Raw genomic sequence first — 21,900 nt, 5'->3', positions numbered from 1 at the left:
ATGCTCAGAGAATGTGTAATCACAGGAACTACCCTGGTCTGTGGAGTCAGGGAGGAGTTCCATGAAAAGCTGTTGTTTGAGCTGAGATGTGATGAATGACTAGGGTATAGAGAAACAATAAAGTCTGTCAGACACTTGGATCTACCCAACTAGGTCAGACTTGAAGAGAAAACTAAGCACCATTCCTTTCACTTAACTAAGCTGAGATATGTACCACTTCATTCTTCTGCCGTAATATCTGATTCAAACATGCAAGTCAAATACATTGCTTACAATGTGGATGAACATTACTTTAAGTGAAAAAAAAAACAGATACAAAAAAGTCACACATTGTGTGATTCCATTTACATGATATATACACAATAGAGAAATCCATAAAGACTGCAAGTAGATTATGGGTTGACTGGGGATGGTGGAGGGTGAATGAGGAGTAAATGTTAATGGGTATTGGTTTCTTTTTGGGGTGATGGAAATATACTGGATTTTGTTATGATATATGCACAACTCTTTGGACATTACTAAAAACCCCTGAACTAGAAACTTTAAAGAAGTGACTTTTATGGTATGTAACTTTTATCTTAATAAACCTGCTATTGAAAAAAGAAGAAACAGCCATTCATTGTATTCTAGGAAATGCTCCATAATAAACAATTTTTATTAAATGAAAATTTAATAAACAAATTTTATACATTCATCATGGTCATGTCATTTCATAAACATACAATAACTATGTTCCCTTACGTTACAATGTGCTCTAGACGCTCAGGTTGCCTCACACAAAAAGGCTCGAGTACAGGAGTTTCCTAACACATGGAAGTTCATGAGATAAATGGTCATGAAATCTGACTTTTCATGGGGAACCAAAGCAAAGGAAAGGCTTCAGAGGGGAAGAGAAGGAGGCAGGAGGGAAACTATATATGAGGGAACCTTTGCAAACGTCATAGAAGCTCACAGTGCCACTGTCATAATCCAGAAATACTCCAATCCTACCCAGAGGCCTTTTCACGTACTGAATTAAGAGCGGGGAGTTGGTAGAGAGACCGTAACGATTGTTCGTCTTCAAAGAAAATAGCAGAAATGCTTCCTCAGCATCAACAACATCCGTATCGCCGGTCAAGGAATCTTTACAGACTCCCAGAATCCAGCTTGAGGAGTGTGTCACATCCACCTCCCAGTAATGCTTGCCGGAGGTGAAGGCCTGAGCTCCCCACACTGCAAAACTTGCCGCTCCCTGGGACTCTCTGGAAACGCCGTGATGGCCTTCTCCAAATATCGCACTTGTAACGTTCTCAGAAAGGCTCATATAGTGACTGGTCCTTTCCTGACTCAGAACGTCATCCACTGCAGAAAGAGGCAAAAACCAGGTCAGTGAATGAGATTTCCGTGTCCTGAGGGGCAGCGCCTCTCTACCCAATAAGTATTTGCCCCTCCGCCAAGAAAATTAAAAATAAAGAGAGAAATGAGAGTTCAGACTGCCTTATCTGTGAAGAGCAAGAGTTATTACTGCCACTAGGGCACACAAAACTCCTTCAAATCATACAGAAAAAGAAAAAAATAAATAAAAATCTAAACATATCATGAACTGTTTAAAGCAGTGATTTCATGTCAATCCATGGATAGTTTATTTCAGGACATCCCTAAAACTTTTCCTTACCCTAGAAAACTTTTCTTGTGTTGTTTGTCTTTAACACTACTTAACAAATAGATAGCACTTGGCTGTTATGTGAGTATTTATTGGGATACAAGCTGTACCTGTTACATTTTCAAATGTCAAAAAATTTGATGGAGGGGCCGGCCCGTGGCTTAGCGGTTAAGTGCGCGCGCTGCGCTGCTGGTGCCCGGGGTTCCGATCTCGGTGCACACAGACGCACCGCTTCTCTGGCCACAATGAGGCCGCATCCCACATACAGCAGCTGGAAGGCTGTGCAACTATGACATACAACTATCTACTGGGGCTTTGGGGGAAAAAATAAAATAAATAAAAATTAAAAAAAAAAATTTGATGGAAATCCACATATGCATAGTTTAGAAGCTTCTGGAAAGACTGTTCTGGCTTTACATTGTCCGTTGAGACCCCGGATTCAGTCTGTCCTGATTTCAGCCCTCTGCTGTCTGGACCTACTCTCTACTATGGGCCTAATATGGTTGGGCCACGTTCACAAACCCGTTGCCTTTCAGTTGTTTTGAGATCTCTCTAATAGCATTAAAATTTTTCTGCTTTGGCAATTTTAGTCTTTTTTGTCAAAACTTTCTGATTTTATAAATACTAAATATTCTTTGTACAACGCGTGATAAATGTACTTGTAATCTAGAGCAAATTAAAAGCCACCAATGCCAAATTTAATCTTTCAAAAGTGGAGTAAACTGAATAAACATACACTATTTATTGCTGCTCTGAGAACAAAATACTCTGTCTCTTCAAAACTGCATGACCAACATGATTGCCTTTCTCTTGCTCACCCTGTGTCAGATGTAACTGAAAATACGTATCTTACTTTGCATTTTCAGTAAACTATAAGTTGCAAAGTTCAGTCTTGATCATTGCAATATGACTCTACAGGGAGAAAAATGGAAAGTCTTGTCCTACCACCAAGTCAGGAAAAAAAATTAAAATGGAAAAAGTCTCATTCCCAAGAACCACTAAAGAAATTGAAGCCTGATTGTAAAGAGCTGACTCTCACCTCTGAAGCTGTTCAGCATGTCTAGGAGTCCAGTGATGCGCCGTGAAGTGAGCTCCGGGTTCACTGGCTGAGGCTTTTGCCTCTGCACCAATTCGCTCCTGCAAACAATGACATCAGTTACACTTCCAGGGCAGAGGTTAATCACACAACCATTACAAAAGAAGCAGGTTTTAATCCAAGGTATTTGATCAGAATTCTCCCATTTTTGGTTAATTGGGTATGCATTATATTCTACAGTCTTGGGGATATAAGAAACGTTACCTTACTTTTTTCTAAATTTAAATTACATCAAATTCCAGCTTCGCATTCTTCTCAGATATTATTCCGTTTCTAAAACTATTGAGGATCATGCCCTCCCTCTGCTCCACTTCAGGTAATGCAAAGATCCTGGGTATCTTATAGAGAGCAGAAAATTCAGGCAAAGCCTTTGGGACTTCAGTCCACCAGTAGTCACTGATGATACACTCAGTGTCTAATAGGGAAGAGTCCACTGAGCCAGACAGCTTTGCTCTTTTCTACCAAGCAACAGAATCCAACTCTAGCCTGGCAGCCCTGGTCCTGAGGGCCTGACTTCCCACTGGGCACCAGGAAGCCACTCCCTCTGAGGTCCAGCCTACAGCAGGGGCATGCTGTGATGGAACAGGCTGGGTCATTGCTGCTTCTGGGAACAAAATCACATCCTCCTCTTCCCATTCTTAGAGCATCTCTTTCTTTCCTGTCTTTTTCACCTTACAGCTCTCTAGGGTAGGTGCCTCCTCTGTGATACCTTAGAAAAATCCCTTCAGTAAGGTTTATTTGTGATGAGGCTAGAGAAGATGGGGGGTGGAGGGGGAGAGTGGGTGAAACAAAGCCCAGAATGTCAGATGGTTTTAGGTATATTTGAATTCAGCCACATAAGAAGGAAGCTTTGAGACCAAGAATCAGAAGGCCTCAGGGCGTCTTTTGAAACAAAATAGAAAATAGCCACAGAGGATGCTGTTAATAGCTCAAAACATATCTTCATTTCATCAATGAGAGAACGACTTGCTCAGAAATCAGAAATCGTTGGTGTAAACTCACCTTTCCAGTACATTTCCCAAGTCCTGCAAGGAAAAAAAAAAAGATACTGTTAATCATCAGAGTTCTGACCTTTTGCATCTTCTCTAGTATTCTTGTTTTCTTGTTTAATACTGTATTTTTTCTTATTCTCCTCTAAGGAACCATCAGAGGCTATCTTAATAACAGAGCCTAAACTAAAACAGAGTGCACTGAGGAAGCAGGGAGGTCAGGAAGAGGCTGTGTAGTGACGCAACAAGATCTAGGTTTCCAGTGTCACTCATTACCCAGTCTTATTCCCAAGGAGAGATCTGACCAATTATGATAACAATTAAAGCAAAACAGAGAAACATATAAAAAAATAATAACTATAGAGTGCATTGAAATTGATTACCAATTCTACAAGTCTTGCCTGGGCAAGGGGCCAAACCTCAATGTCTTCAGCAAGTGGCTTTTGTGTGGGATAGCTGAGAGTGGCAATGGACTAGGAGAACATAAATTGAGAATTACCCCAACAAAGTTGGGGTAACCTTCCTCTGGTCACGGAGTTTTGCTGATTTGGGATAAAGTGTCTGCACGGATAGTACTCCTGATTACACTGAAATAATTTTGTCCTACGTTTGCTACCAAAACGCCAAAAGTCTCCCAAAGATTACCATGATATGAGGAAATATGTGGTTGGACAAACATAATGATGGGAGTCAAGGAGCGTTATCACTTAGCTGAGAGGAATGGTAAATGCAGGTAACATTTCAATGTCATGGCAACATTGTCCAGAAAAGGATTCCAGTCTCTGAGGATGGACCCTTCCTTCTCACCTGGAGCAGCTCCACGTCAGGCTTGTGGCACATCTCAGTCAGCTCTCTGTACATTTCTTTCAGGCTTTCTTTCTGTTGGGTCATTCTGAATTCACTTTCCTTGAGTTGTTGGAAAATCTCCTTTGCTTCCTTCTCCAGTGTCTCCAGCTGGAGTTGCTCCTCCTCACGGAGAAATAGATGCATCTTCTGATAGTGAGCTTTGATCATCACCTTCCTTAAGGCCACGTAGTCCTGCAGAGATAGTGGATTAAAAGGATTACGTATCCACACTCTCAACAGAAATCTTCAATCTTCCATATTTCCTTAGCATCATCAAGAAATGACTTGGTAAACTTTCTGCCTCACATCACAAAGTGTCTTAAATATTTGCTAGTCCTCTCTATCCATCCTTTCTCTATGTTCCTAGTCTCTTTTCCTGTCTAAATCAAGCCCTCTAAGGGGTCCCAGGCTCTCTCTCTGTACTGCTCCATCAATTATTTCCTTTTACCTGAATCCTCTTTTTCTCTTGCTCTTTAGCCTGATTTTTCTACATATTTAAAAATATTTAGGTGTACACCATTTTATACAGATTTTCTTAAAATTCTCTCTGTTTCATCTAGTTACTACTCTTATTTTTCTCCTCTCCTTCCCAGCCAAACTTAGCGCAATGTTGTCTTACACTCGGTGTCTGAGAAGGTTTATCTGAACTTGCAAAGTTGGGCTAAGAATACATTTCACACCCTGGATATCCGATATACTCTCATTCTTTGCACAAGCTTGTGTTTGCCCGTATATTTGTGGTTACTGATATACCCTTTGAAACCACTACATTTTCCTGGGGAGAAACTACTACCCTTTACCTGCTAAGTTGAATTTAGCTAAAAATCTAAGCCAGCATTGTGTCAATCTGCATAAAAACAAATAGAACATTTTCATTCTTACCTCTAAAATCTGGGTTTTGGTAGTTTCCTCGTTCAGATTATCTTGCATTTCTTGAGTCACTTTCCATAAAGAGCCCATTCTCTTTAGAAGTTTCTCCTGCAAAATAACCATGAGTTTTAGCGACACAGATGATGATATTGTACATTTCATCCCTTTATTTATGGAAAAAGGCAGTGGCTGAGAAAACAGCAATCTTGAGTTAGAATGGGACGGTTGGATGTTTCTGCATTAATCTAATTTGATTCTAATATTTGGGATATCAGAGGTAACAGAAACATATAATAGAGGGTTGAGGATTCCCTACAGATAATATAATCCATTTCCTGAGAAATTGGCATTCGGACTTTTATATAAGCTGACTATGAAGATGTCAAGCTTGCCTCAGAATTGCACTTGCCTCACCATTGCAGCAATTCCGCATGTTTGGGCAATGTTTCTAAGGAAACCTCCCTTGGTAAAGGCTCTACACATCTATGATTATAGTGTCAAATCTGGTTAACAACATTGAAAGGATACACTTATATCTTGGAATTTACATTGAAAAATCACCTCCTCCACCATCTCTATTCGCATCAACTTCATTATCATCGTCCTCAGCTTTCTCTCTAATTTAGGAGCCTCTAGATTCCAAATTGCCGTAGAGTAGAGGCAATACCTACCCTGTATCCCTCAGCGGCCCATTGTACTGGACTGTGGCTGTGACCCTCATGCTCTGGGGATTCAGAGCAGGACCCGCAGAGCAGATTCTTGTCAACCTCACAGAAGAGCCCCTTTGCTTCTCTGTGTGCCACACACATCTGCTCCTCAGAGCTCTTGACCTGGTCGGCTCGGGTCTGTCTGGCAAGGGAAGCCAGCCTCTTGAGTACAATATTCGTTCTGAAATCTGGCTTCTCTGATATTCCCCTGCACTCAGGGCAGCGCATTGGAGTTTGGGCTTCCTCCCAGCAGAGGCACAAGCAGGGACTGCAAAAGCTGTGCCCACAGTCTATGGTGACGGGGTCTATGAAGTAGTTCAAACAGATGGAACAGATGAGTTCATTCTGGAAGGTTTGCAAGGCGTCTGAATCCATGTTTCTAAAAATTAATAAATAAATAAAAGAAGAAGAGAGAAAAAGTCATTATTGGGCCCTAAAGAAGAAAAAAAAAAAAGCCTCTGGACAAAGGCTTGCCTGCTTGAGCTCTGTCTAATCTACCTATTCACATCCCCTCAGTACAAACCCAGACACGGCGAATACAGACGCGTTGGGTTTATGCTATGATACAAAGGAGAAAATGAGACAAGAGGGTCCTCATCACCCTTTTTGTTGGAAATAAACAATTTTATCAATCATACCTAAATTATTTGGACAAGCTTAAAGATTTGGACAGAGGGTAAAAGTTAGGATGATTCCAGAGTTTCTTTCATTAGCTGATTCTTCCAGAATCCCATAGAGAATCTCAATCTCTCTCTCCATGACTCCAAGACTGTGACACACACGTGCACGTGCTTGGTCTCTATGCTAACAGTCTGTGTGCAGCCTGACTCCGAACAGACAGATGTACTTTGTTCTAAAGACAAATAATGTTGATTCGGTTTAATCTAAGCTGGCTTAATTTAATCAGTATTGGTTTCAACTTTGAACTCCTGAAAATATAAATGGTTGAATTTACGCTTCCAATGTTAATAATAAAACTCCTGCTTTCGAGAAATAAAATGTAAAAATTGTTTGTTATTTCTAGTTCAGGAAAACAATTTTTTCAGAGTCAGTTCAGACCATCAGAACACCTTCACATTTTGAACTGGTGAAGGCTCAAGCTACAGTGATAATAAGCAACAATTAATCAGCTGTTTATTAAAACCAGAAAAAAGGAGAATAAATACTGGGATTTCCTCTCTACACTAGAAAATCCAAAGATGCAGTTAATGGGAGCATGACCGATTCATCTTTGTTTCTGATAATTCCCCATGATGACCAATGCCATTCTTGGGAATCCTTACTAGTTGGTTGGATCTATTTTGAACATTTTTCAAATCTAGTCTGCAAACTAAAGGCTTTAAATAGATAGCAAGTAGAATCTTTACAACAAGGGTTTTCTAATTAATTCAACACATTTAACTTTTGATGTGTATAAAGACTATTACATGCATACATTATGTTGAACATTTTAAGTGCTTTTTGGGTTCCATAATTGCATGAAAACTGCAGAAATATCTTTTAAGATATAAAAAATCTATTAACACATAAGGAAATAGAATAAAAAATAATCAAATAATTTAATATAATAAATATCAACACATTACAAATGTTCTAGTTACACGTATTTTAAATATTGATGTCATTTTAAATTACTAGGAAAGCTACTTGTTTTCTTGGACAAGACTCAAGCAGGCCAGAAGGTGAATTGTTTTAGAGAAAGTAGGCATGGAGATATTTGCTCTAAATTCCATACTCACCAGAGTCTACTATGAGTGGTCTCACCTCTAGAAGTTCTGGAAGAGGTGTCTATACCACGGTCAGCAGGAACTCTGTGCACTCTGCAGCCTGGCAGCTGCAGCTTCAGTCTACTCTGGAGAGGAAGTGGTCCCTGGACAAATGTGCTTTTTAAATGATTAGACTCACCTAAGGCCACACCTCCTTCTTGAGATTGGCTACTATCTTCAAATAGAAGAGGAAATGGCTGATTAGGTTACACCCAAAGGTATAAAAATGGCTGATTAGGTTTACGCGTATAGAAAACACTTGAGGGCTACACCATAACAAAACTTAGACTTGTTTTGGGCTAAGATGCAAAAAAGTTGACCTCACGCAAATTATTCAAAAAGACATTTTAACTGAAGCAATTATTTCATTAAATTTTTTTTATTCTACAAACATTGATCTCACAATTTTTAAAATTCTTTTTTTTTTAAATAGAAGGATGTGTAGGTGTATGTACACACTGTGTAGCTGAACAATAATTTGAATTTTTGTTTTTTTGCAGGAGAAGATTCAAGATTCGCCCCAAGCTGACATCTGTTGCCAATCTTCCTCCTATTTTTTTCTTCCTTCCCCCGCCAACAAAGCCCCGGTACATAGTTGTGTGTAGTCTTAAGTTCTTCTGGTTCTTCTGTGTGAGCTGCCGCCACAGCGTGGCTACTGACAGACGAGTGGTGTGGTTCCATGCACGGGAACTGAACCCAGGCTGCCGAAGCAGAGCATACTGAACTTTAACCACTAGGCCATCAGGGCTGGCTCTAAAATTGTTTGCTTACTCTAATTTTTAAATGTATAATTGCTAATTAAGTCTTGAGCCATTGTTTATCTGATTATGTCCAACAATAAATTATTAAATGGAATACTCAACACATCTGCACTTTGTAACTTTCTCATTCAAAAATGTGCACCTAGGCACTCAATTGTGTTTTTAAATAATTGTATATATAACAATTGGTGAAATAACCTATGCTAGTATTTTTCTTACTTTCAATATTTTATGACTATTTTGTAATGACTGCTTTATGTAAACATAAAATCTATTTTTTAGATTCATATACCTTGGTGAATAATTTTAAACCAAATACTTTATATATATATAAATATTATATATATAAAAACACACATATATGATATGTATATGAATATGTATTTATATTAAAATATGATATAATATGATTATTTACACAATAATTATGTGTATAACTATCTTTAATATACAGAGAGTTATTTTTTTATTGAGGTGTAATTGATACATAACATTATATTAGTTTTAGATGTATGACATAATGATTCAATATTGGTATGTATTGTGAAATAATCACCAAAATAAGTCTATATCCGTCGCCATACGTAGTTACAAATTTTTTGTCTTATGATGAGATCTTTTAAGATCTACTCTCTTAGATACTTTCAAATATGCAATACAGTATTAACTATAATCACCATGCTATATATGCTCTAGAAAATTATTTTTCACCCATGTCCATATTCCTCTACTTTATATGGGACACTGCCACAGCATGGCTTGGCAAGCCATGTGTCCGTGCACGCCCAGGATCCGAACCTGCAACCCCGGGCTGCCTAAGTGGAGCACATGCACTTAACCGCTGTGCCCCCAGGCCAGCCCCAGAAAATTATTTTTAAAAGAGGTGCTGTACTATCTGTATTTTGTGGGCACCTATCACAGTTTAACAAATCACCAAGGCTTACATACAAGTTGTTTCACTAAATCATCTAATGTTTGGTTTTATAAACATATGAAAATATTCTAACCTTGCTAGAAATTTAAAAAGTGAAAAATCTAAATAAAAGTCATCTTTTAGAAATTATCAAATTAAAAAAAAGTGATAAAAGAAGCCATTAAACCAGCATATCCTAGACAGAGGTTGCCTTATTACTCAATGTTTAAGACTGTAAATTAATATAAGCTTCAGAAGCATCATTTGACCAGCAATTATACCTCAAAAATATATACTAAGGAGATTAAGGAAAGGAATTAGTATATATACTAATAAGGTGTATATAGATATGTATATGAGGACTTTTCCAGAAATTTAATTCTGGGAAAGTTGCCTCAAACATTTCTTAACATGCTGCATATTATCTACACAAGTATGTAGAGGGAGAAGTTTCTAGTATTCTCAATTTTCAGTAAAAATTAAATGGTTAGGTGTGTAGGATGCCCCCTATGGTGCTGTTAAATGGTGTTCTCCCTTAGCGGGACTTGTCCAACATTTGCCTGCACTGTTATTTCCTGGATTTGTGATCATTTCACACAGCATTGAAAAGTCATGTAAACCAGGCTCTGTGATCTCATTCTTACTTCAAATAATAAATACAGTAATTAAGCGGTTGCTATCCTTCTAAGCTTTACTAGGTACTATAGTAACTTCTCAATTCCCCTCCCCCAAACCCAGTGTTCAAAGGTAAGTAAGACAAAACCCCAAGAACCTGATTATAGTTTAGTAGGGAAGACGAATGTGTATATAGAGAAATAAAAATCGATAACATCCCTAGTAAGGAAGAAGAATTTGCTGTGTACGACCTGGAGAAGAAATAAAGAGCAGCTGACTGAACCTGAGATTCTTCCCCGCTTCGTCTTTCCATGGGAAAACCCCCTGAAAAACATTGATTAAAAGCGCAAAAAAAAAAAGAGCCAGCCTCATGGCCTAGGGGTTCAAGTTCGACACACTCTGCTTCAGCGGCCTGGGTTTGGTTTTCAGCTGTGGAACCACACCACTCCTCTGTCAATAGCCATGCTATGGCAACGGCTCACATAGAAGGACTAGAAGGACTTACAACTGGAATATACAACTATATACTGGGGCTTTGGGGATGGGAAAAAAAAAAGAGGAAGGTTGGCAACAGATGTTAGCCTAGGGCGAATCTTTCCCAGCAAAAAAATTAATTAATTAATTAAATAAAATACCTTTAAAAAAAAAAAGCTTAAATAAAAAAGGGCTTGAGTCCCTGCTGTGGCCAACACTGAGCCTGCAAAAAGCAGAAAATATCTACTCCTCTGCCGTGTGCTAATTCTAGAACACTTGCCAGATGTGAATTCACCAAGGTTTATGGGCTTAGCTTGATAAAACCCTAATATGAACATAAATCTAAAAACGGATAGTTGAAAAAAAGGTATCTTTTGTTAGGCTAAGGAAATACTAATATCACGCATTTTGGAAATAAAAAACAGATGGACCAAATAATATTTTCAAAAGAACAAAGTAATCTATCATGCCTATAGATTGCCATGGAAGATCAGCTTGCAGCAGGTAGGTTAGAAACGACTTTCAGTTCATTCATCTCACATGACAGGCCTGGGACAGGTGGGGGCTGCTGTGAGAAGCCAGAGCATAAGCAGTAACACATCTGTCTGGACTGCAGCGTGGATTTTGACATGACTGGTGCCAGGATCCCCCCAAATTCTGGTACCTCAAATCCTGAGTGGCACAGCTCAACTTGGCTACTGGCAAATACTGATGAATTCCAGGTTGACATCAGTGTGGTTGGTGGGAAGAGTTGGTGAGTCTTTTTACCAGAAGGTGAACAAGAAGGTATAAACCTGCTGTCAGTACTACCTGGGCAACTAGAAATAGATGTGAACACTTACTTGAGGAAAACAGTCCAAATCAGGCTCACCCAGTCATCTGCTTTTCAATTAGAACAACTTTTGACTAGAAGTGTTGGAACACACTCAGACTCTGAAGCCAGTTATTAACCTGGATTATCAATATGCTGGATAGGAAGAACCTGAATGCAGCAGCTACAAGTTCGGTTAGGACTGGACTTCAAATGAACATTTGAAAGTATTTTATAGCATAGCTATCTTCAGGACATAGTGTATCATAGTGTATTTCCTAATATGTCTGGGATGTAAGTGCTTCTAACCAGCATACTAGGGATCCAGTTTAAAATAATTCCATTTTAAAGTATTAGTCTTTCAGAGGCTCTCAAGAAACCCAACTTAGTGGAGTGTGAGGGAAAGACGCTTTCTGACTTGGGGAAAACTTGGTAGTTCTCTTAAAGATTTAAGTTTTCTCTGAGGTTGAAAAGGAGCTCACTACCTTTTAAATCTATAAATAGTTTCGTGTAGTAGGTAATGAGTAATAGATGAAATTGTGACTCACTGAGAATGGAAGTCCACTGCAGCTGCTGGGTTACTAAATCCTAAACGAGTTCAACTCCCCACTTGAAGGAGCGAAAGTTGACACGGACCTTTCTAGACAGATCTTTATATGCTGTTCCTGCTACAATGTATCTCCTCGTTTACACAAATGTTGTCCCCACCATATGGTAGCAGTTTCATTTGTGCCATTTTGGTATGGGAAGAATTGAGGTGAGAAGGCTGAAAATACTAACCCTTCTTTGGTGTGTGGCTTGTCCCTTATTCTGTAGAGCATAAAACATCTTCTAAGAGCCCCAGCCACAGACATACATTTAAAAATCAACTTCTCGGGGCCGGCCCGGTGGCGCAAGCGGTTAAGTGCGCGCGCTCCCCTGCGGCGGCCCGGGGTTCGCTGGTTCGGATCCCGGGCGCGCACCGACGCACTGCTTGGCAAGCCATGCTGTGGCGGCGTCCCATGTAAAGTGGAGGAGGATGGGCACGGATGTTAGCCCAGGGCCATCTTCCTCAGCAAAAAAAGAGGAGGATTGGCGGATGTTAGCACAGGGCTGATCTCCTCACAAAAAAAAAAAAAAAAAAAAAAAAAAAAAACCAACTTCTCAATTACACACACACGCCTTGTTTGATTACTTATTTGAGTGGTCTATTGGGGAGAATTGACATATTTACTATATTTTGTCTTCCAATCCATGAATATGAGCTGTCTCTCCTTTTACTCATATTTCTTTAATTTCTTTCAATAATGTTTTATAGTTTATATGCTTAGAATTGTATATCTTTCATTAGATTTATTTTTACTTAGTTGATGTTTCTGATAATATTTTAAATACATTTTAAATAAACTTTTCTACTTTTTATTGTTGTTTAGAGAAATACACTTGATTGAATTTCTTCTCAACTTCAATAATTATAAATTTCAGGAAATTTTCTAACCACACAATCATGTTATGCTAATAATGCAACCTATGATAGCTTTATTTATTCCCAAATCTTATTTATTTATTTATTTACTTATTTATTTATTTATTTATTTTTTGTGAGGAAGATCAGCCCTGAGCTAACATCCGTGCTAATCCTCCTCTTTTTGCTGAGGAAGACCGGCTCTGAGCTTACATCTAGTGCCAATCCTCCTCCTTTTTTTTCTCCCCCCAATGCCCCAGTAGATAGTTGTATGTCGTAGCCGCACATCCTTCTAGTTGCTGTATGTGGGACGTGGCCTCAGCATGGCGGGAGAAGCGGTGCATCGGTGCGCGCCTGGGATCTGAACCTGGGCCTCCAGTAGTGGAGCACTCTCACTTAACCGCTAAGCCATGGGGCCAGCCCCCAAATCTTATAAGATTTATTTCTTTTTATTGTCTAATTGCATGGAAAAGGACATCTATAATAGTGCTGAATACAATTGGTAATAGAAAACATTCATATTTCAGTCCTATTCTTAGGAGAAAGCTTTTAAATTCTCCATGAAATATGATATTTACTATAAATTTTTCTATATAACCTTTATGAGATTAGGAAACTTAACTCCCATTTTTGTTTGTTAATAATTTTTTAAAAATCATGAATGGGCATTGAATTATATCAAATACTTTTCTCCTGCATGCATAGGAATAATTATATATATATACATATTTTTCTGTTAATGTGGTGATTTCCATTTCTTCTGCTTTCTGATATTACAATACTCTACCTTTCTAGAACAACCCTCACTTGGACGTGATATATTAAGCCTTTGTCTCTCACTAGATTTGATTAACTAATATCTTGTTTAGAATTGTTGCATCTATGTTTGTGTGAGAGTCTGTACTGTGATTTTCATTTCTTGTAATGTCCTTGTCAGGCTTGGATATCAAAGTTGTGAATTGGGAAGTATCACTTCTCTTTCTGGATTCTGGAAACATTTGTCTAAATTTGTTTTATTTCTTAAATGTTTGGAAGATTTCTCTGAATGAGATCTTTGGAGTTTTCTTTATGAGAAGATTTTTTAAGAATATGGGTTCAATCTCTTTAATATAAATCATGTCATTCAGATTTTCGATTTCTGCTGTCAACTTTTTTAAGATGTGTTTTTCAAGGAATTTGTTCATATCTTCTAAATTGCCAAGTGCATAGGCATAAAATTATTCATAAAATCCTCGTATTGCCTTATTAACATCTAAGAAATCTGCATACTTGCCTTTTTATTCCTCATCTTATATTTTTGATTTGAATTCCCCCATCCCCACCTTTTCGGATGAATCTTGCTGGGCTTTATCAATTTACTTGATCCATTTAACTAGCCCTTTTTTTTTTTTTCAGCGAGGAAGGTTAGACCTGAGCTAACATTTGTTGCCAATCCTTCTCTTTTTGCTGAGGAAGATTGGCTCTGGGTTAACATCCTTGCCCATCTTCGTCTACTTTGCGTGTGGGATGCCTGCCACAGCATGGCTTGATAAGTGATGAGTAGGTCTGTGCCTGGGATCCGAACCTGCAAACCCCAGGTTCCAAAGTGGAGCACACGAACTCAACCACCACGCCACTGGGGTGGCTCCTAAAGAGCCAATTTTTGACATCCTCAATTTTACCTACCGTATACTTTTTTTAAAAAGTCAGTATTTTCTGCAATTGTTATTATAATTTTATTCCTAGTTTATTTGGCACGGATTTGATTTTCTTTGTCTACCTCTTTGAGAAAGGCTTTTCTTCTGTTATTATGTGTGCATTTAATGCTACAAATTTCCCTCTAAGCATTGCTTTAATTACATCCCAAAAGTTTTGTTTTAATGCATCCTTAATATTATTCAATTAAAAATATTCCCATCACTGTTTTTTCTTTAATCCATGCAGTTGCATAAGAACTACGCAGAAAGAGGAGAATAAATGCTGAGTGCCAAAAACGATGGACTGCGCCAGGCTGGGACTTGTCCGTGCTCAGAATCTTCCCTCACCTTCTCCCTGTTTTGCTCTCTATCACAAGCAGCCTGACCCTGCAGGCTGAGACTCCCAAGCTTTTGCACAAACTGACTTCTAGCAGGCACTGGAAGGACATTAGAGGGTGAGAGGAAGAGAGAAGTCACTATATTTCTCCTCTCCCTCTCTACTTCAGACACCAACTCCTCCATGATTCCAGCCTCCATCCGTGGTTCTGGATCTGAGGAGAGGCAATATCACAACCTCCCCATCTCCATAGCAGAGGGTGGTAGTGACTCTCTGATGATGCTAATCTTTGGGTTGTTTTGCTGTCTCTTGTTTGGCTTCTCAGCTCTTCCTTCACCAGAATAATTAATTCCTTGCATTACGTTCTCTCTGTTTTAAATGCCTGGAATTATTTCTTATTTAGGTTCTCCCTGATCCAGCTTCCTTTCAGATCTCTAAAGTCTCAAGACCACAAGTTATGAGAATCAGCACCAGGTAACAAATTATTCTTTAAAAAATAAAATAAGTGCAGTCATCTCTTCTAAGTGGACTAAGGGTACCCTATTTGTTTCCAAGAGGACAGCATAATCTTTTTCCTCTTTTTTTGTTAGAGCTTTGGATTTACACATAACTGTGAGCTGTCAGTCAACAAATTTGAAATGGAGTGTTTTTTTAAAGCTACATCTATAACCTAAAAGTTTTAAAGAAATTTAAAGTATTGCATTCCACTCTCTGTTTCCCAATTGATTCAACACGATCATCTAACTTACATGAAACACTTATGTTCACCTTAGCACAGTTTCGGGTGTCTTGGGTAAACTGAAACAGGATAACTGAGCCCTCTCTCCTAGGAAGCTTATTATATAATTAGGAAGATAGGGCAAACAAACAATTTTGAAGATATGCCTGAATTAATCACGCAAGATTTAATAAAATACATCTTAAATATTTAAATAATAAAATTCTTTACAGAAAAAAAATCTGAGCTACATATGTAGTTTTAATTTTCTAGTGGTCACATTATAAATAGTAATTAAAAACAGGTGAAATGAATTTTAATAATATATTTTAACCCAATATTTCCAAAACATCATCATTTTAACACATAATTAATATTAAAAATATTAATGAGATTTTTTACATTCTTTATTAGAATACTAAGTTTTTGACATCGCTATACATTATACCCTTAGAACACAGCTCAAATCAGACTAGCCACATTTCAAGTGCTCAGTATCTACATGTGGCTACCCTATTAGACAATATGTAATCAGACAAACCACCCATCTATGTGGAAGACACCTTGTTTTCAAACCCTTAGCTGGCAGAACAATGTCAAGTAGTCTTAGGAAGAGAGGGTGGATTGGAACCCACTTTCTCTAAATTCCATACCAATAAATGGGCATTATAAATGGTCTCATGATGATAGTTTTAGAGGAAAGGCTGTCAAAGTGAGCCAGACTGCTTACTTTATGAGACAGGACTCACTGGTGGCTGTAACTTGGCATCCTAATGACCACCAGTGAGGGTCTTTATTTTCTGGATAATGTGGAGGACTGAATTTTATTCTTTAGCTCTTTTGCAGAATTTCCAAAGACTAGAAACTTTTCTTAAGGTACTGTGCTACACTCTTAACAGAAGATTAGGTTATCATAGCTGTAAACAGGAGTTCAAATCCTTTAGATTGGATTTACATAACCGCCTAATCTGTTTAAGGAACCACCTACAAATACCTGCTGGTGGGAGATAATTAGATCAGTTTGTCTAACGCCATTATTTGATGTTACATGTTTTAGCTCACACAAGGTGACTTCATGTACGCCTTTCAATGACTCTTCATTCTAAACCTTAAATATATTAACTACAATAGGACATTTGGCATGAATCTTTTTAAAAATACACTTTACCTTTTAGAGTAGTTTTAAGTTCACAGCAAAATTGAGGGAAAGATACAGAGATTTCCTGTTTTACCTTCTGCCCCCATTGGTGCATAGCCTCCCTCATTATTAACATCCCCCACCAGAGTGGTATATTTGTTACAATTGTTGAACCTACAACGACACATCATTATTGTCCAGACTCCATAGTTTACCTTAGGGTTTACTGTTGGTGTTGTACATTCTCTGCTTTTGAACAAATTTATAATGATATGTATTCACCATTGTAATCATACAGAGTAGTTTCACTGCCCTAAAAATCATCCGTGCTCCACCTGAAAACTCTATGCTGATCATGCATCTTTTTTATTTTAAGTGGAGGACTTTTTTAATAAGGCAATTAAAAATAAATATTCTCGGGCTGGCCCCATGGCTTAGTGGTTAAGTGCACTCGCTCCGCTGCTGGCGTCCCGGGTTCGGATCCTGGGTGAGCACCGAGGCACCGCTTGTCCAGCCATGCTGAGACCACATCTCACATACAGCAACTAGAAGGATGTGCAGCTATGATATACAACTATCTACTGGGGCTTTGGGCAAAAAAAATAAAACAAATTAAATTAAAAAAATAAATAAATATTCTCTGATATAAATAAAAAACTGAGTTCTGTCAGAAAATTGTCCTTTAGATTGGAGAGGTTTGTAAGCACTTCATACGTATATGTTTTATTATAAAGAACTGCTTATTCTGTTTGTGAACTTTTTTAAAGTTAAAAATAGTTCACAAAACAAAGAGTTTGAATGATGATGGGGACTGAGTTACAGGTATGAAACTGTAAAAAGGCTGTGTATCATTGGATCAGTATTCTGAAGCACAAATTAGTTGCCGTGACTTAGAAAAATTCCCAAATCACTAAGCACAATGAATTTATAGATCAAAAGTTTGAAGTGGGCTAACGAACTTCTCTGAAGCATTGTCTAAACCTCCTATACCTATGAGAAACAAGCGCCATTCAAAACTGATGAGTCGGATTGAGGTGTCTACTTGGTATATGGGTCCTCTGGCTCAATACATTATAGAGATTAACTTTTCTCTGGGACCCGCTCCTCATGTCCTCCTAATATATTCTCGTTTAATAATCCTTTTGACTCTGCATCTAAGCCTGCCATTACATTGCCCTATTTTTCTGCTTTTCCTGAGCAAGAGGTTGATTTTTATCTGAAGGTTGTGGCTGAAATTCGAGATGGGTAAAGGTCTTAACAGTATGCATTTTCATACTACTTTGTGGCTTGTTTATGATCTTATCTTTATTCCTTTTATTTTCTTTTTCTCCTAACCTGAACACACACACACCCCAACACACACCCCTAGGGAAGCTAGAGACTAATCATGAATACTGAACTTATTCATTTAAGAGGCTTTAAGTTAGTTCTGGTAACACTTTGCTATATTCATTGCAAAAATTTTTCCCAGTGTGCTGTTTTCATTTCATTTATAGATCATTTACTTTGTGATTTTTCCAATTCTTAGGTTTAGTAGGTCTTAATTCATCTAGACATATTAAACTGCATCATTTCCTTCTGATTTTATGGTTGTATTCTTCACATTTAACTGTTTATTTATCTGGAATTTATGTTGGCATTTAAATATATTTTATATTGAATATAAACTGAATTAAATTTAAATTGTTCAATTAGATTATAAATATTTTGTATTTACTTGATTAAAACAAATATATTTTTGTATTAAATATAAATTAAATTTAATCATTTGATAATTTCCTTATTTGCCATCGAATATGCTTTTTTTACAAGTAGCCTCAAATCATTTATTGAAATACATAGAAGGATTTGATTTACTCAAGTAAATATAGCGGACAATATGTAAATTGAAATATGAGAAATCACGGTGATAGACTCAAATAATCAGAAATGAAATTCCGTCTCTATTGGACTTTAAAAACTTTTCAGTTTTCCAAAGCAAAGTTATGTTTTATAAACTCTCCTCTCAGATGAGTAAAAGGCATTAAACTTGCTGGTCAATGTAGGCCATAGAGTAAGATGGAGATATACAGTACTGTCTCTCAGACTAGAAAAGTAACTTTAGTATATATATTCATTTATTTTTCTTTATGTATAAAATTCCTATTTGATACTTTATTTGTGAGCTAGAAAACCACTCTATGCCTATTCACCCAGACATCTTTCTCCTCTAACTGCACAGCAGATCTCCAGTAGTGGTACTGCCTTTAGCAATATGGAATAAATTGTGGTTCTGAGATTGTCCCAAGAGATTAATGAGAAATAAATGTCTTTATTGAGGAAGTCTATAAGAAAATGTTTCATTGTTAATCTTCATGCATTGTCTTTCCAATTTCGTAAACCACGACCAGCTAAATTTGGCCTAGGTATCATCTTTCATGAAGTTGCTGTCCGAAACGTAAGTAGTATCTTTATCCTTTTCATGCCACTACAATTTGGTAAATGATTGTACTTAATCGCCATTAAATATCCAAATCAATGTCAAATTTATCTGGCATGTTTCCTTTGCATGAAGTTAGTTAATTCTTATAATTTTTTAATCACGCTCAACAATAAATATGTAACTACAATTAGGTAGTACACATCTTACAACTATACTAGGCAGAAATAAACAATAAGCAAATTATAAGATGCATATAAAAGAATAAACAATAATTCAGAATTTTAGGGCTGGAAGCTACAGTAGGAAGTATCTAATTCAACTCTATCACCATGCAGAAGAGAGAAGAGGAAAGAAGTGAAATTCATTAGCATACTAAGAAATACTCTACCACTCAAATGACAATATCAAACATGTATTGATTACTGATTATATGCTGGGCACTGTCTGAAGTGCTTTACAGGTACTAGCTCTTTTAATCCTTAGAGCAACCCTATGAGATAGATACTGCTTATTGCCCATTTTATAGATTAAGAAACTTAAGAACAGAGAGCTTTAATAATTTGCCCAAAGTCATATTCTACGTAAGTGGGAGAACCATGTAGGAACGCAGACAATCTGTCTCCCAAATTTGTGCTCTTGACTATCATTGTACTACCTCTTACGAATGACAGTTACATTAAATGTGTTGCCAAAATATGTTCTTTTTGTGTGTGTGTGAGGAAGATCAGCCCTGAGCTAACATCCGTGCCAATCCTCCTCTTCTTGCTGAGGAAGATTGGGCCTGAGGTAACATTTGTGCCCATCTTCCTCCACTTTATATGGGAGGCCGTCACAGCACGGCCTGACATGCGGTGCATTGGTGCGCGCCCGAGATCCAAACCTGGGTCTCCAGCAGTGGAGCACGTGCATGTAACCAACTGCTATGCCACAGGGCCGGCCCTCAAAATATGTTCTTAAACCATGGAATTATATAAAATGTTTTTGGGGGGTGCTTATTGCATGCTTACAATTTAACCGAAGGTTCACAAAGCTTTTAAGTATTGTGTGAGTTTTTATCCATCTTTTAGAACGGTCTTGTTTACCTTGTCCCAAGTCTCACGTATCACCTACAATATTATCCAACTCTCTATCACTGACGTCATAAAAAACCTGTTACAAATCCCATTACAAAGGCACCACTGAAGTCTTAGTACTGAGCAGAGCTCTCCTTTGCCAAACACATAATCTCCCAGATGCAGCCCCACCTGCATACTGCTCATTATTCACAAATATGATTGGTTGCTGTGGACTCAGCACACTGGTAGGAACTGGAGCCACCATAATGAATAAGACTTAGTCTCCAAGGAGCTCATAGTCCTGTAGGGGATATCAGGGAGCAGGAGGACATCTGGAAGTCTTCCCAGAAGAGATGAAATCTAAAGGATAAGAGGGGGAGTCCTGTCTTTTTTGAAGGTAAAGGTCCACATGACACAGCTGTTACAATGAGAAAAAATTCAGGTTGTGATCTCTGGGTGGGTTAATGCCCTTCCAATCCATCTATGTTCAGGCCAGAATGCTTTGTAAAATGCAAAACTTACCATATTCTTACCCTGCTTAACTTTACAAGTGTTTTTATAAACTACAGGAAGACAGTGACATTCCTTAGGATATCTTCCCAAGCCTTACATGCGGCATCTGGTGCTTAATGTATAGATCCTTCTCCCCACAAACTCCTTGGATTCTGGTAACACTGAGCTCTTTTAGTTCTTTAACATATCAAGTCTTTCTTCTTTCTATTCTTTTGTGTAACATAATTCCTTTGCCATTGGGAATATAAATGAGTAAAAACAACCATGAAACAGTTTGGCATTGCCCGCTAAAATTGAAAATGCACAAATTTTACAACCCAGATATTCCCTTTATATGTAGATACTGTCAGGAAAGAGAATATCTTGATATTTGCATTGGAAGACATGCTCACTGGAGCAAAATACAGCAAACATTCTAAACACCCTCCAGCAAAAAAAATGAGTAAGTACATTCCATTATGCGCCAGTTATCCAAGTCATTGCTTCTCTACTCCAAATTGATTCTTCATTATCTGCTCTTTGTAATTGGATCTGGACCCTCTAAATTTTTTTTTTTTTTTTTTTTTTTTTTTGCCAAGGGATGTGATATTCAGCTTTGTGAGTACAAAGCATTGGAGAGACATTGCAAGAAGGTATTTTCCTTCCTGGTTCCCATGTGCTCATTGGCAGGCTCCTGCCTGCAAATGACTTCTCCAGCATCTGGCTCCTGCAGTTTACCAGGCTTCACCAGTGCCCCCACCCCGTAGTGCAGGCTGCTGCTATAGCACTGGATTCTTGCAGGTCATGGTGGTCAATCGAACCCAGCAGCCAGGAGCTTCTTCCAAAACTGCCCTTGGATGGTTTTGTAGTGGAGTGCCTCTGGCAAGACACTTCCCAATACACAGCTTTGCACAGTGGCCTAGAGCGCAAGTTTCTGGAGCTGAGATTTGCAGCAAGTTCTGCTAATACAGCACTACAGTGACTTGTCATTCAGTGAGGCCCATGGAGGGGCGGGGGTTGACATGGACTTCACTGGTTGTTCCATCTCAGCCCTAGGGACAGTGACTGCTCCTTATATGTGCTATTCTTTTACCCTTCCCTTTACCTTTCACTAGACAATACCTCATT

The 21,900-nt window shown here is 38.1% G+C and overlaps 1 protein-coding gene across 1 annotated transcript; it reads right to left on the bottom strand.

Annotated features, from left to right (window-relative positions):
- Nucleotides 1-691: 691 nt before the first annotated feature.
- On the bottom strand, nucleotides 692-7,949 carry LOC131408559 (tripartite motif-containing protein 64-like). Its single transcript, XM_058545433.1, has 6 exons — nucleotides 7,890-7,949; nucleotides 6,115-6,529; nucleotides 5,456-5,551; nucleotides 4,522-4,765; nucleotides 2,682-2,789; nucleotides 692-1,341 (listed from the first exon to the last, which is right to left on the bottom strand). Exons 2-6 carry the CDS (start codon nucleotides 6,523-6,525, stop codon nucleotides 851-853), a joined length of 1,350 nt encoding a protein of 449 aa, XP_058401416.1. The 5' UTR covers nucleotides 6,526-6,529; nucleotides 7,890-7,949; the 3' UTR covers nucleotides 692-850.
- Between the last annotated feature and the right edge of the window lie 13,951 nt (nucleotides 7,950-21,900).

Source organism: Diceros bicornis, chromosome 7 (assembly GCF_020826845.1).
Source record: "Diceros bicornis minor isolate mBicDic1 chromosome 7, mDicBic1.mat.cur, whole genome shotgun sequence".
Lineage (NCBI taxonomy): Eukaryota > Metazoa > Chordata > Mammalia > Perissodactyla > Rhinocerotidae > Diceros > Diceros bicornis.
Note: the sequence above shows the minus strand (reverse complement) of the source record. Positions and strands in the feature narration are given on the sequence as shown.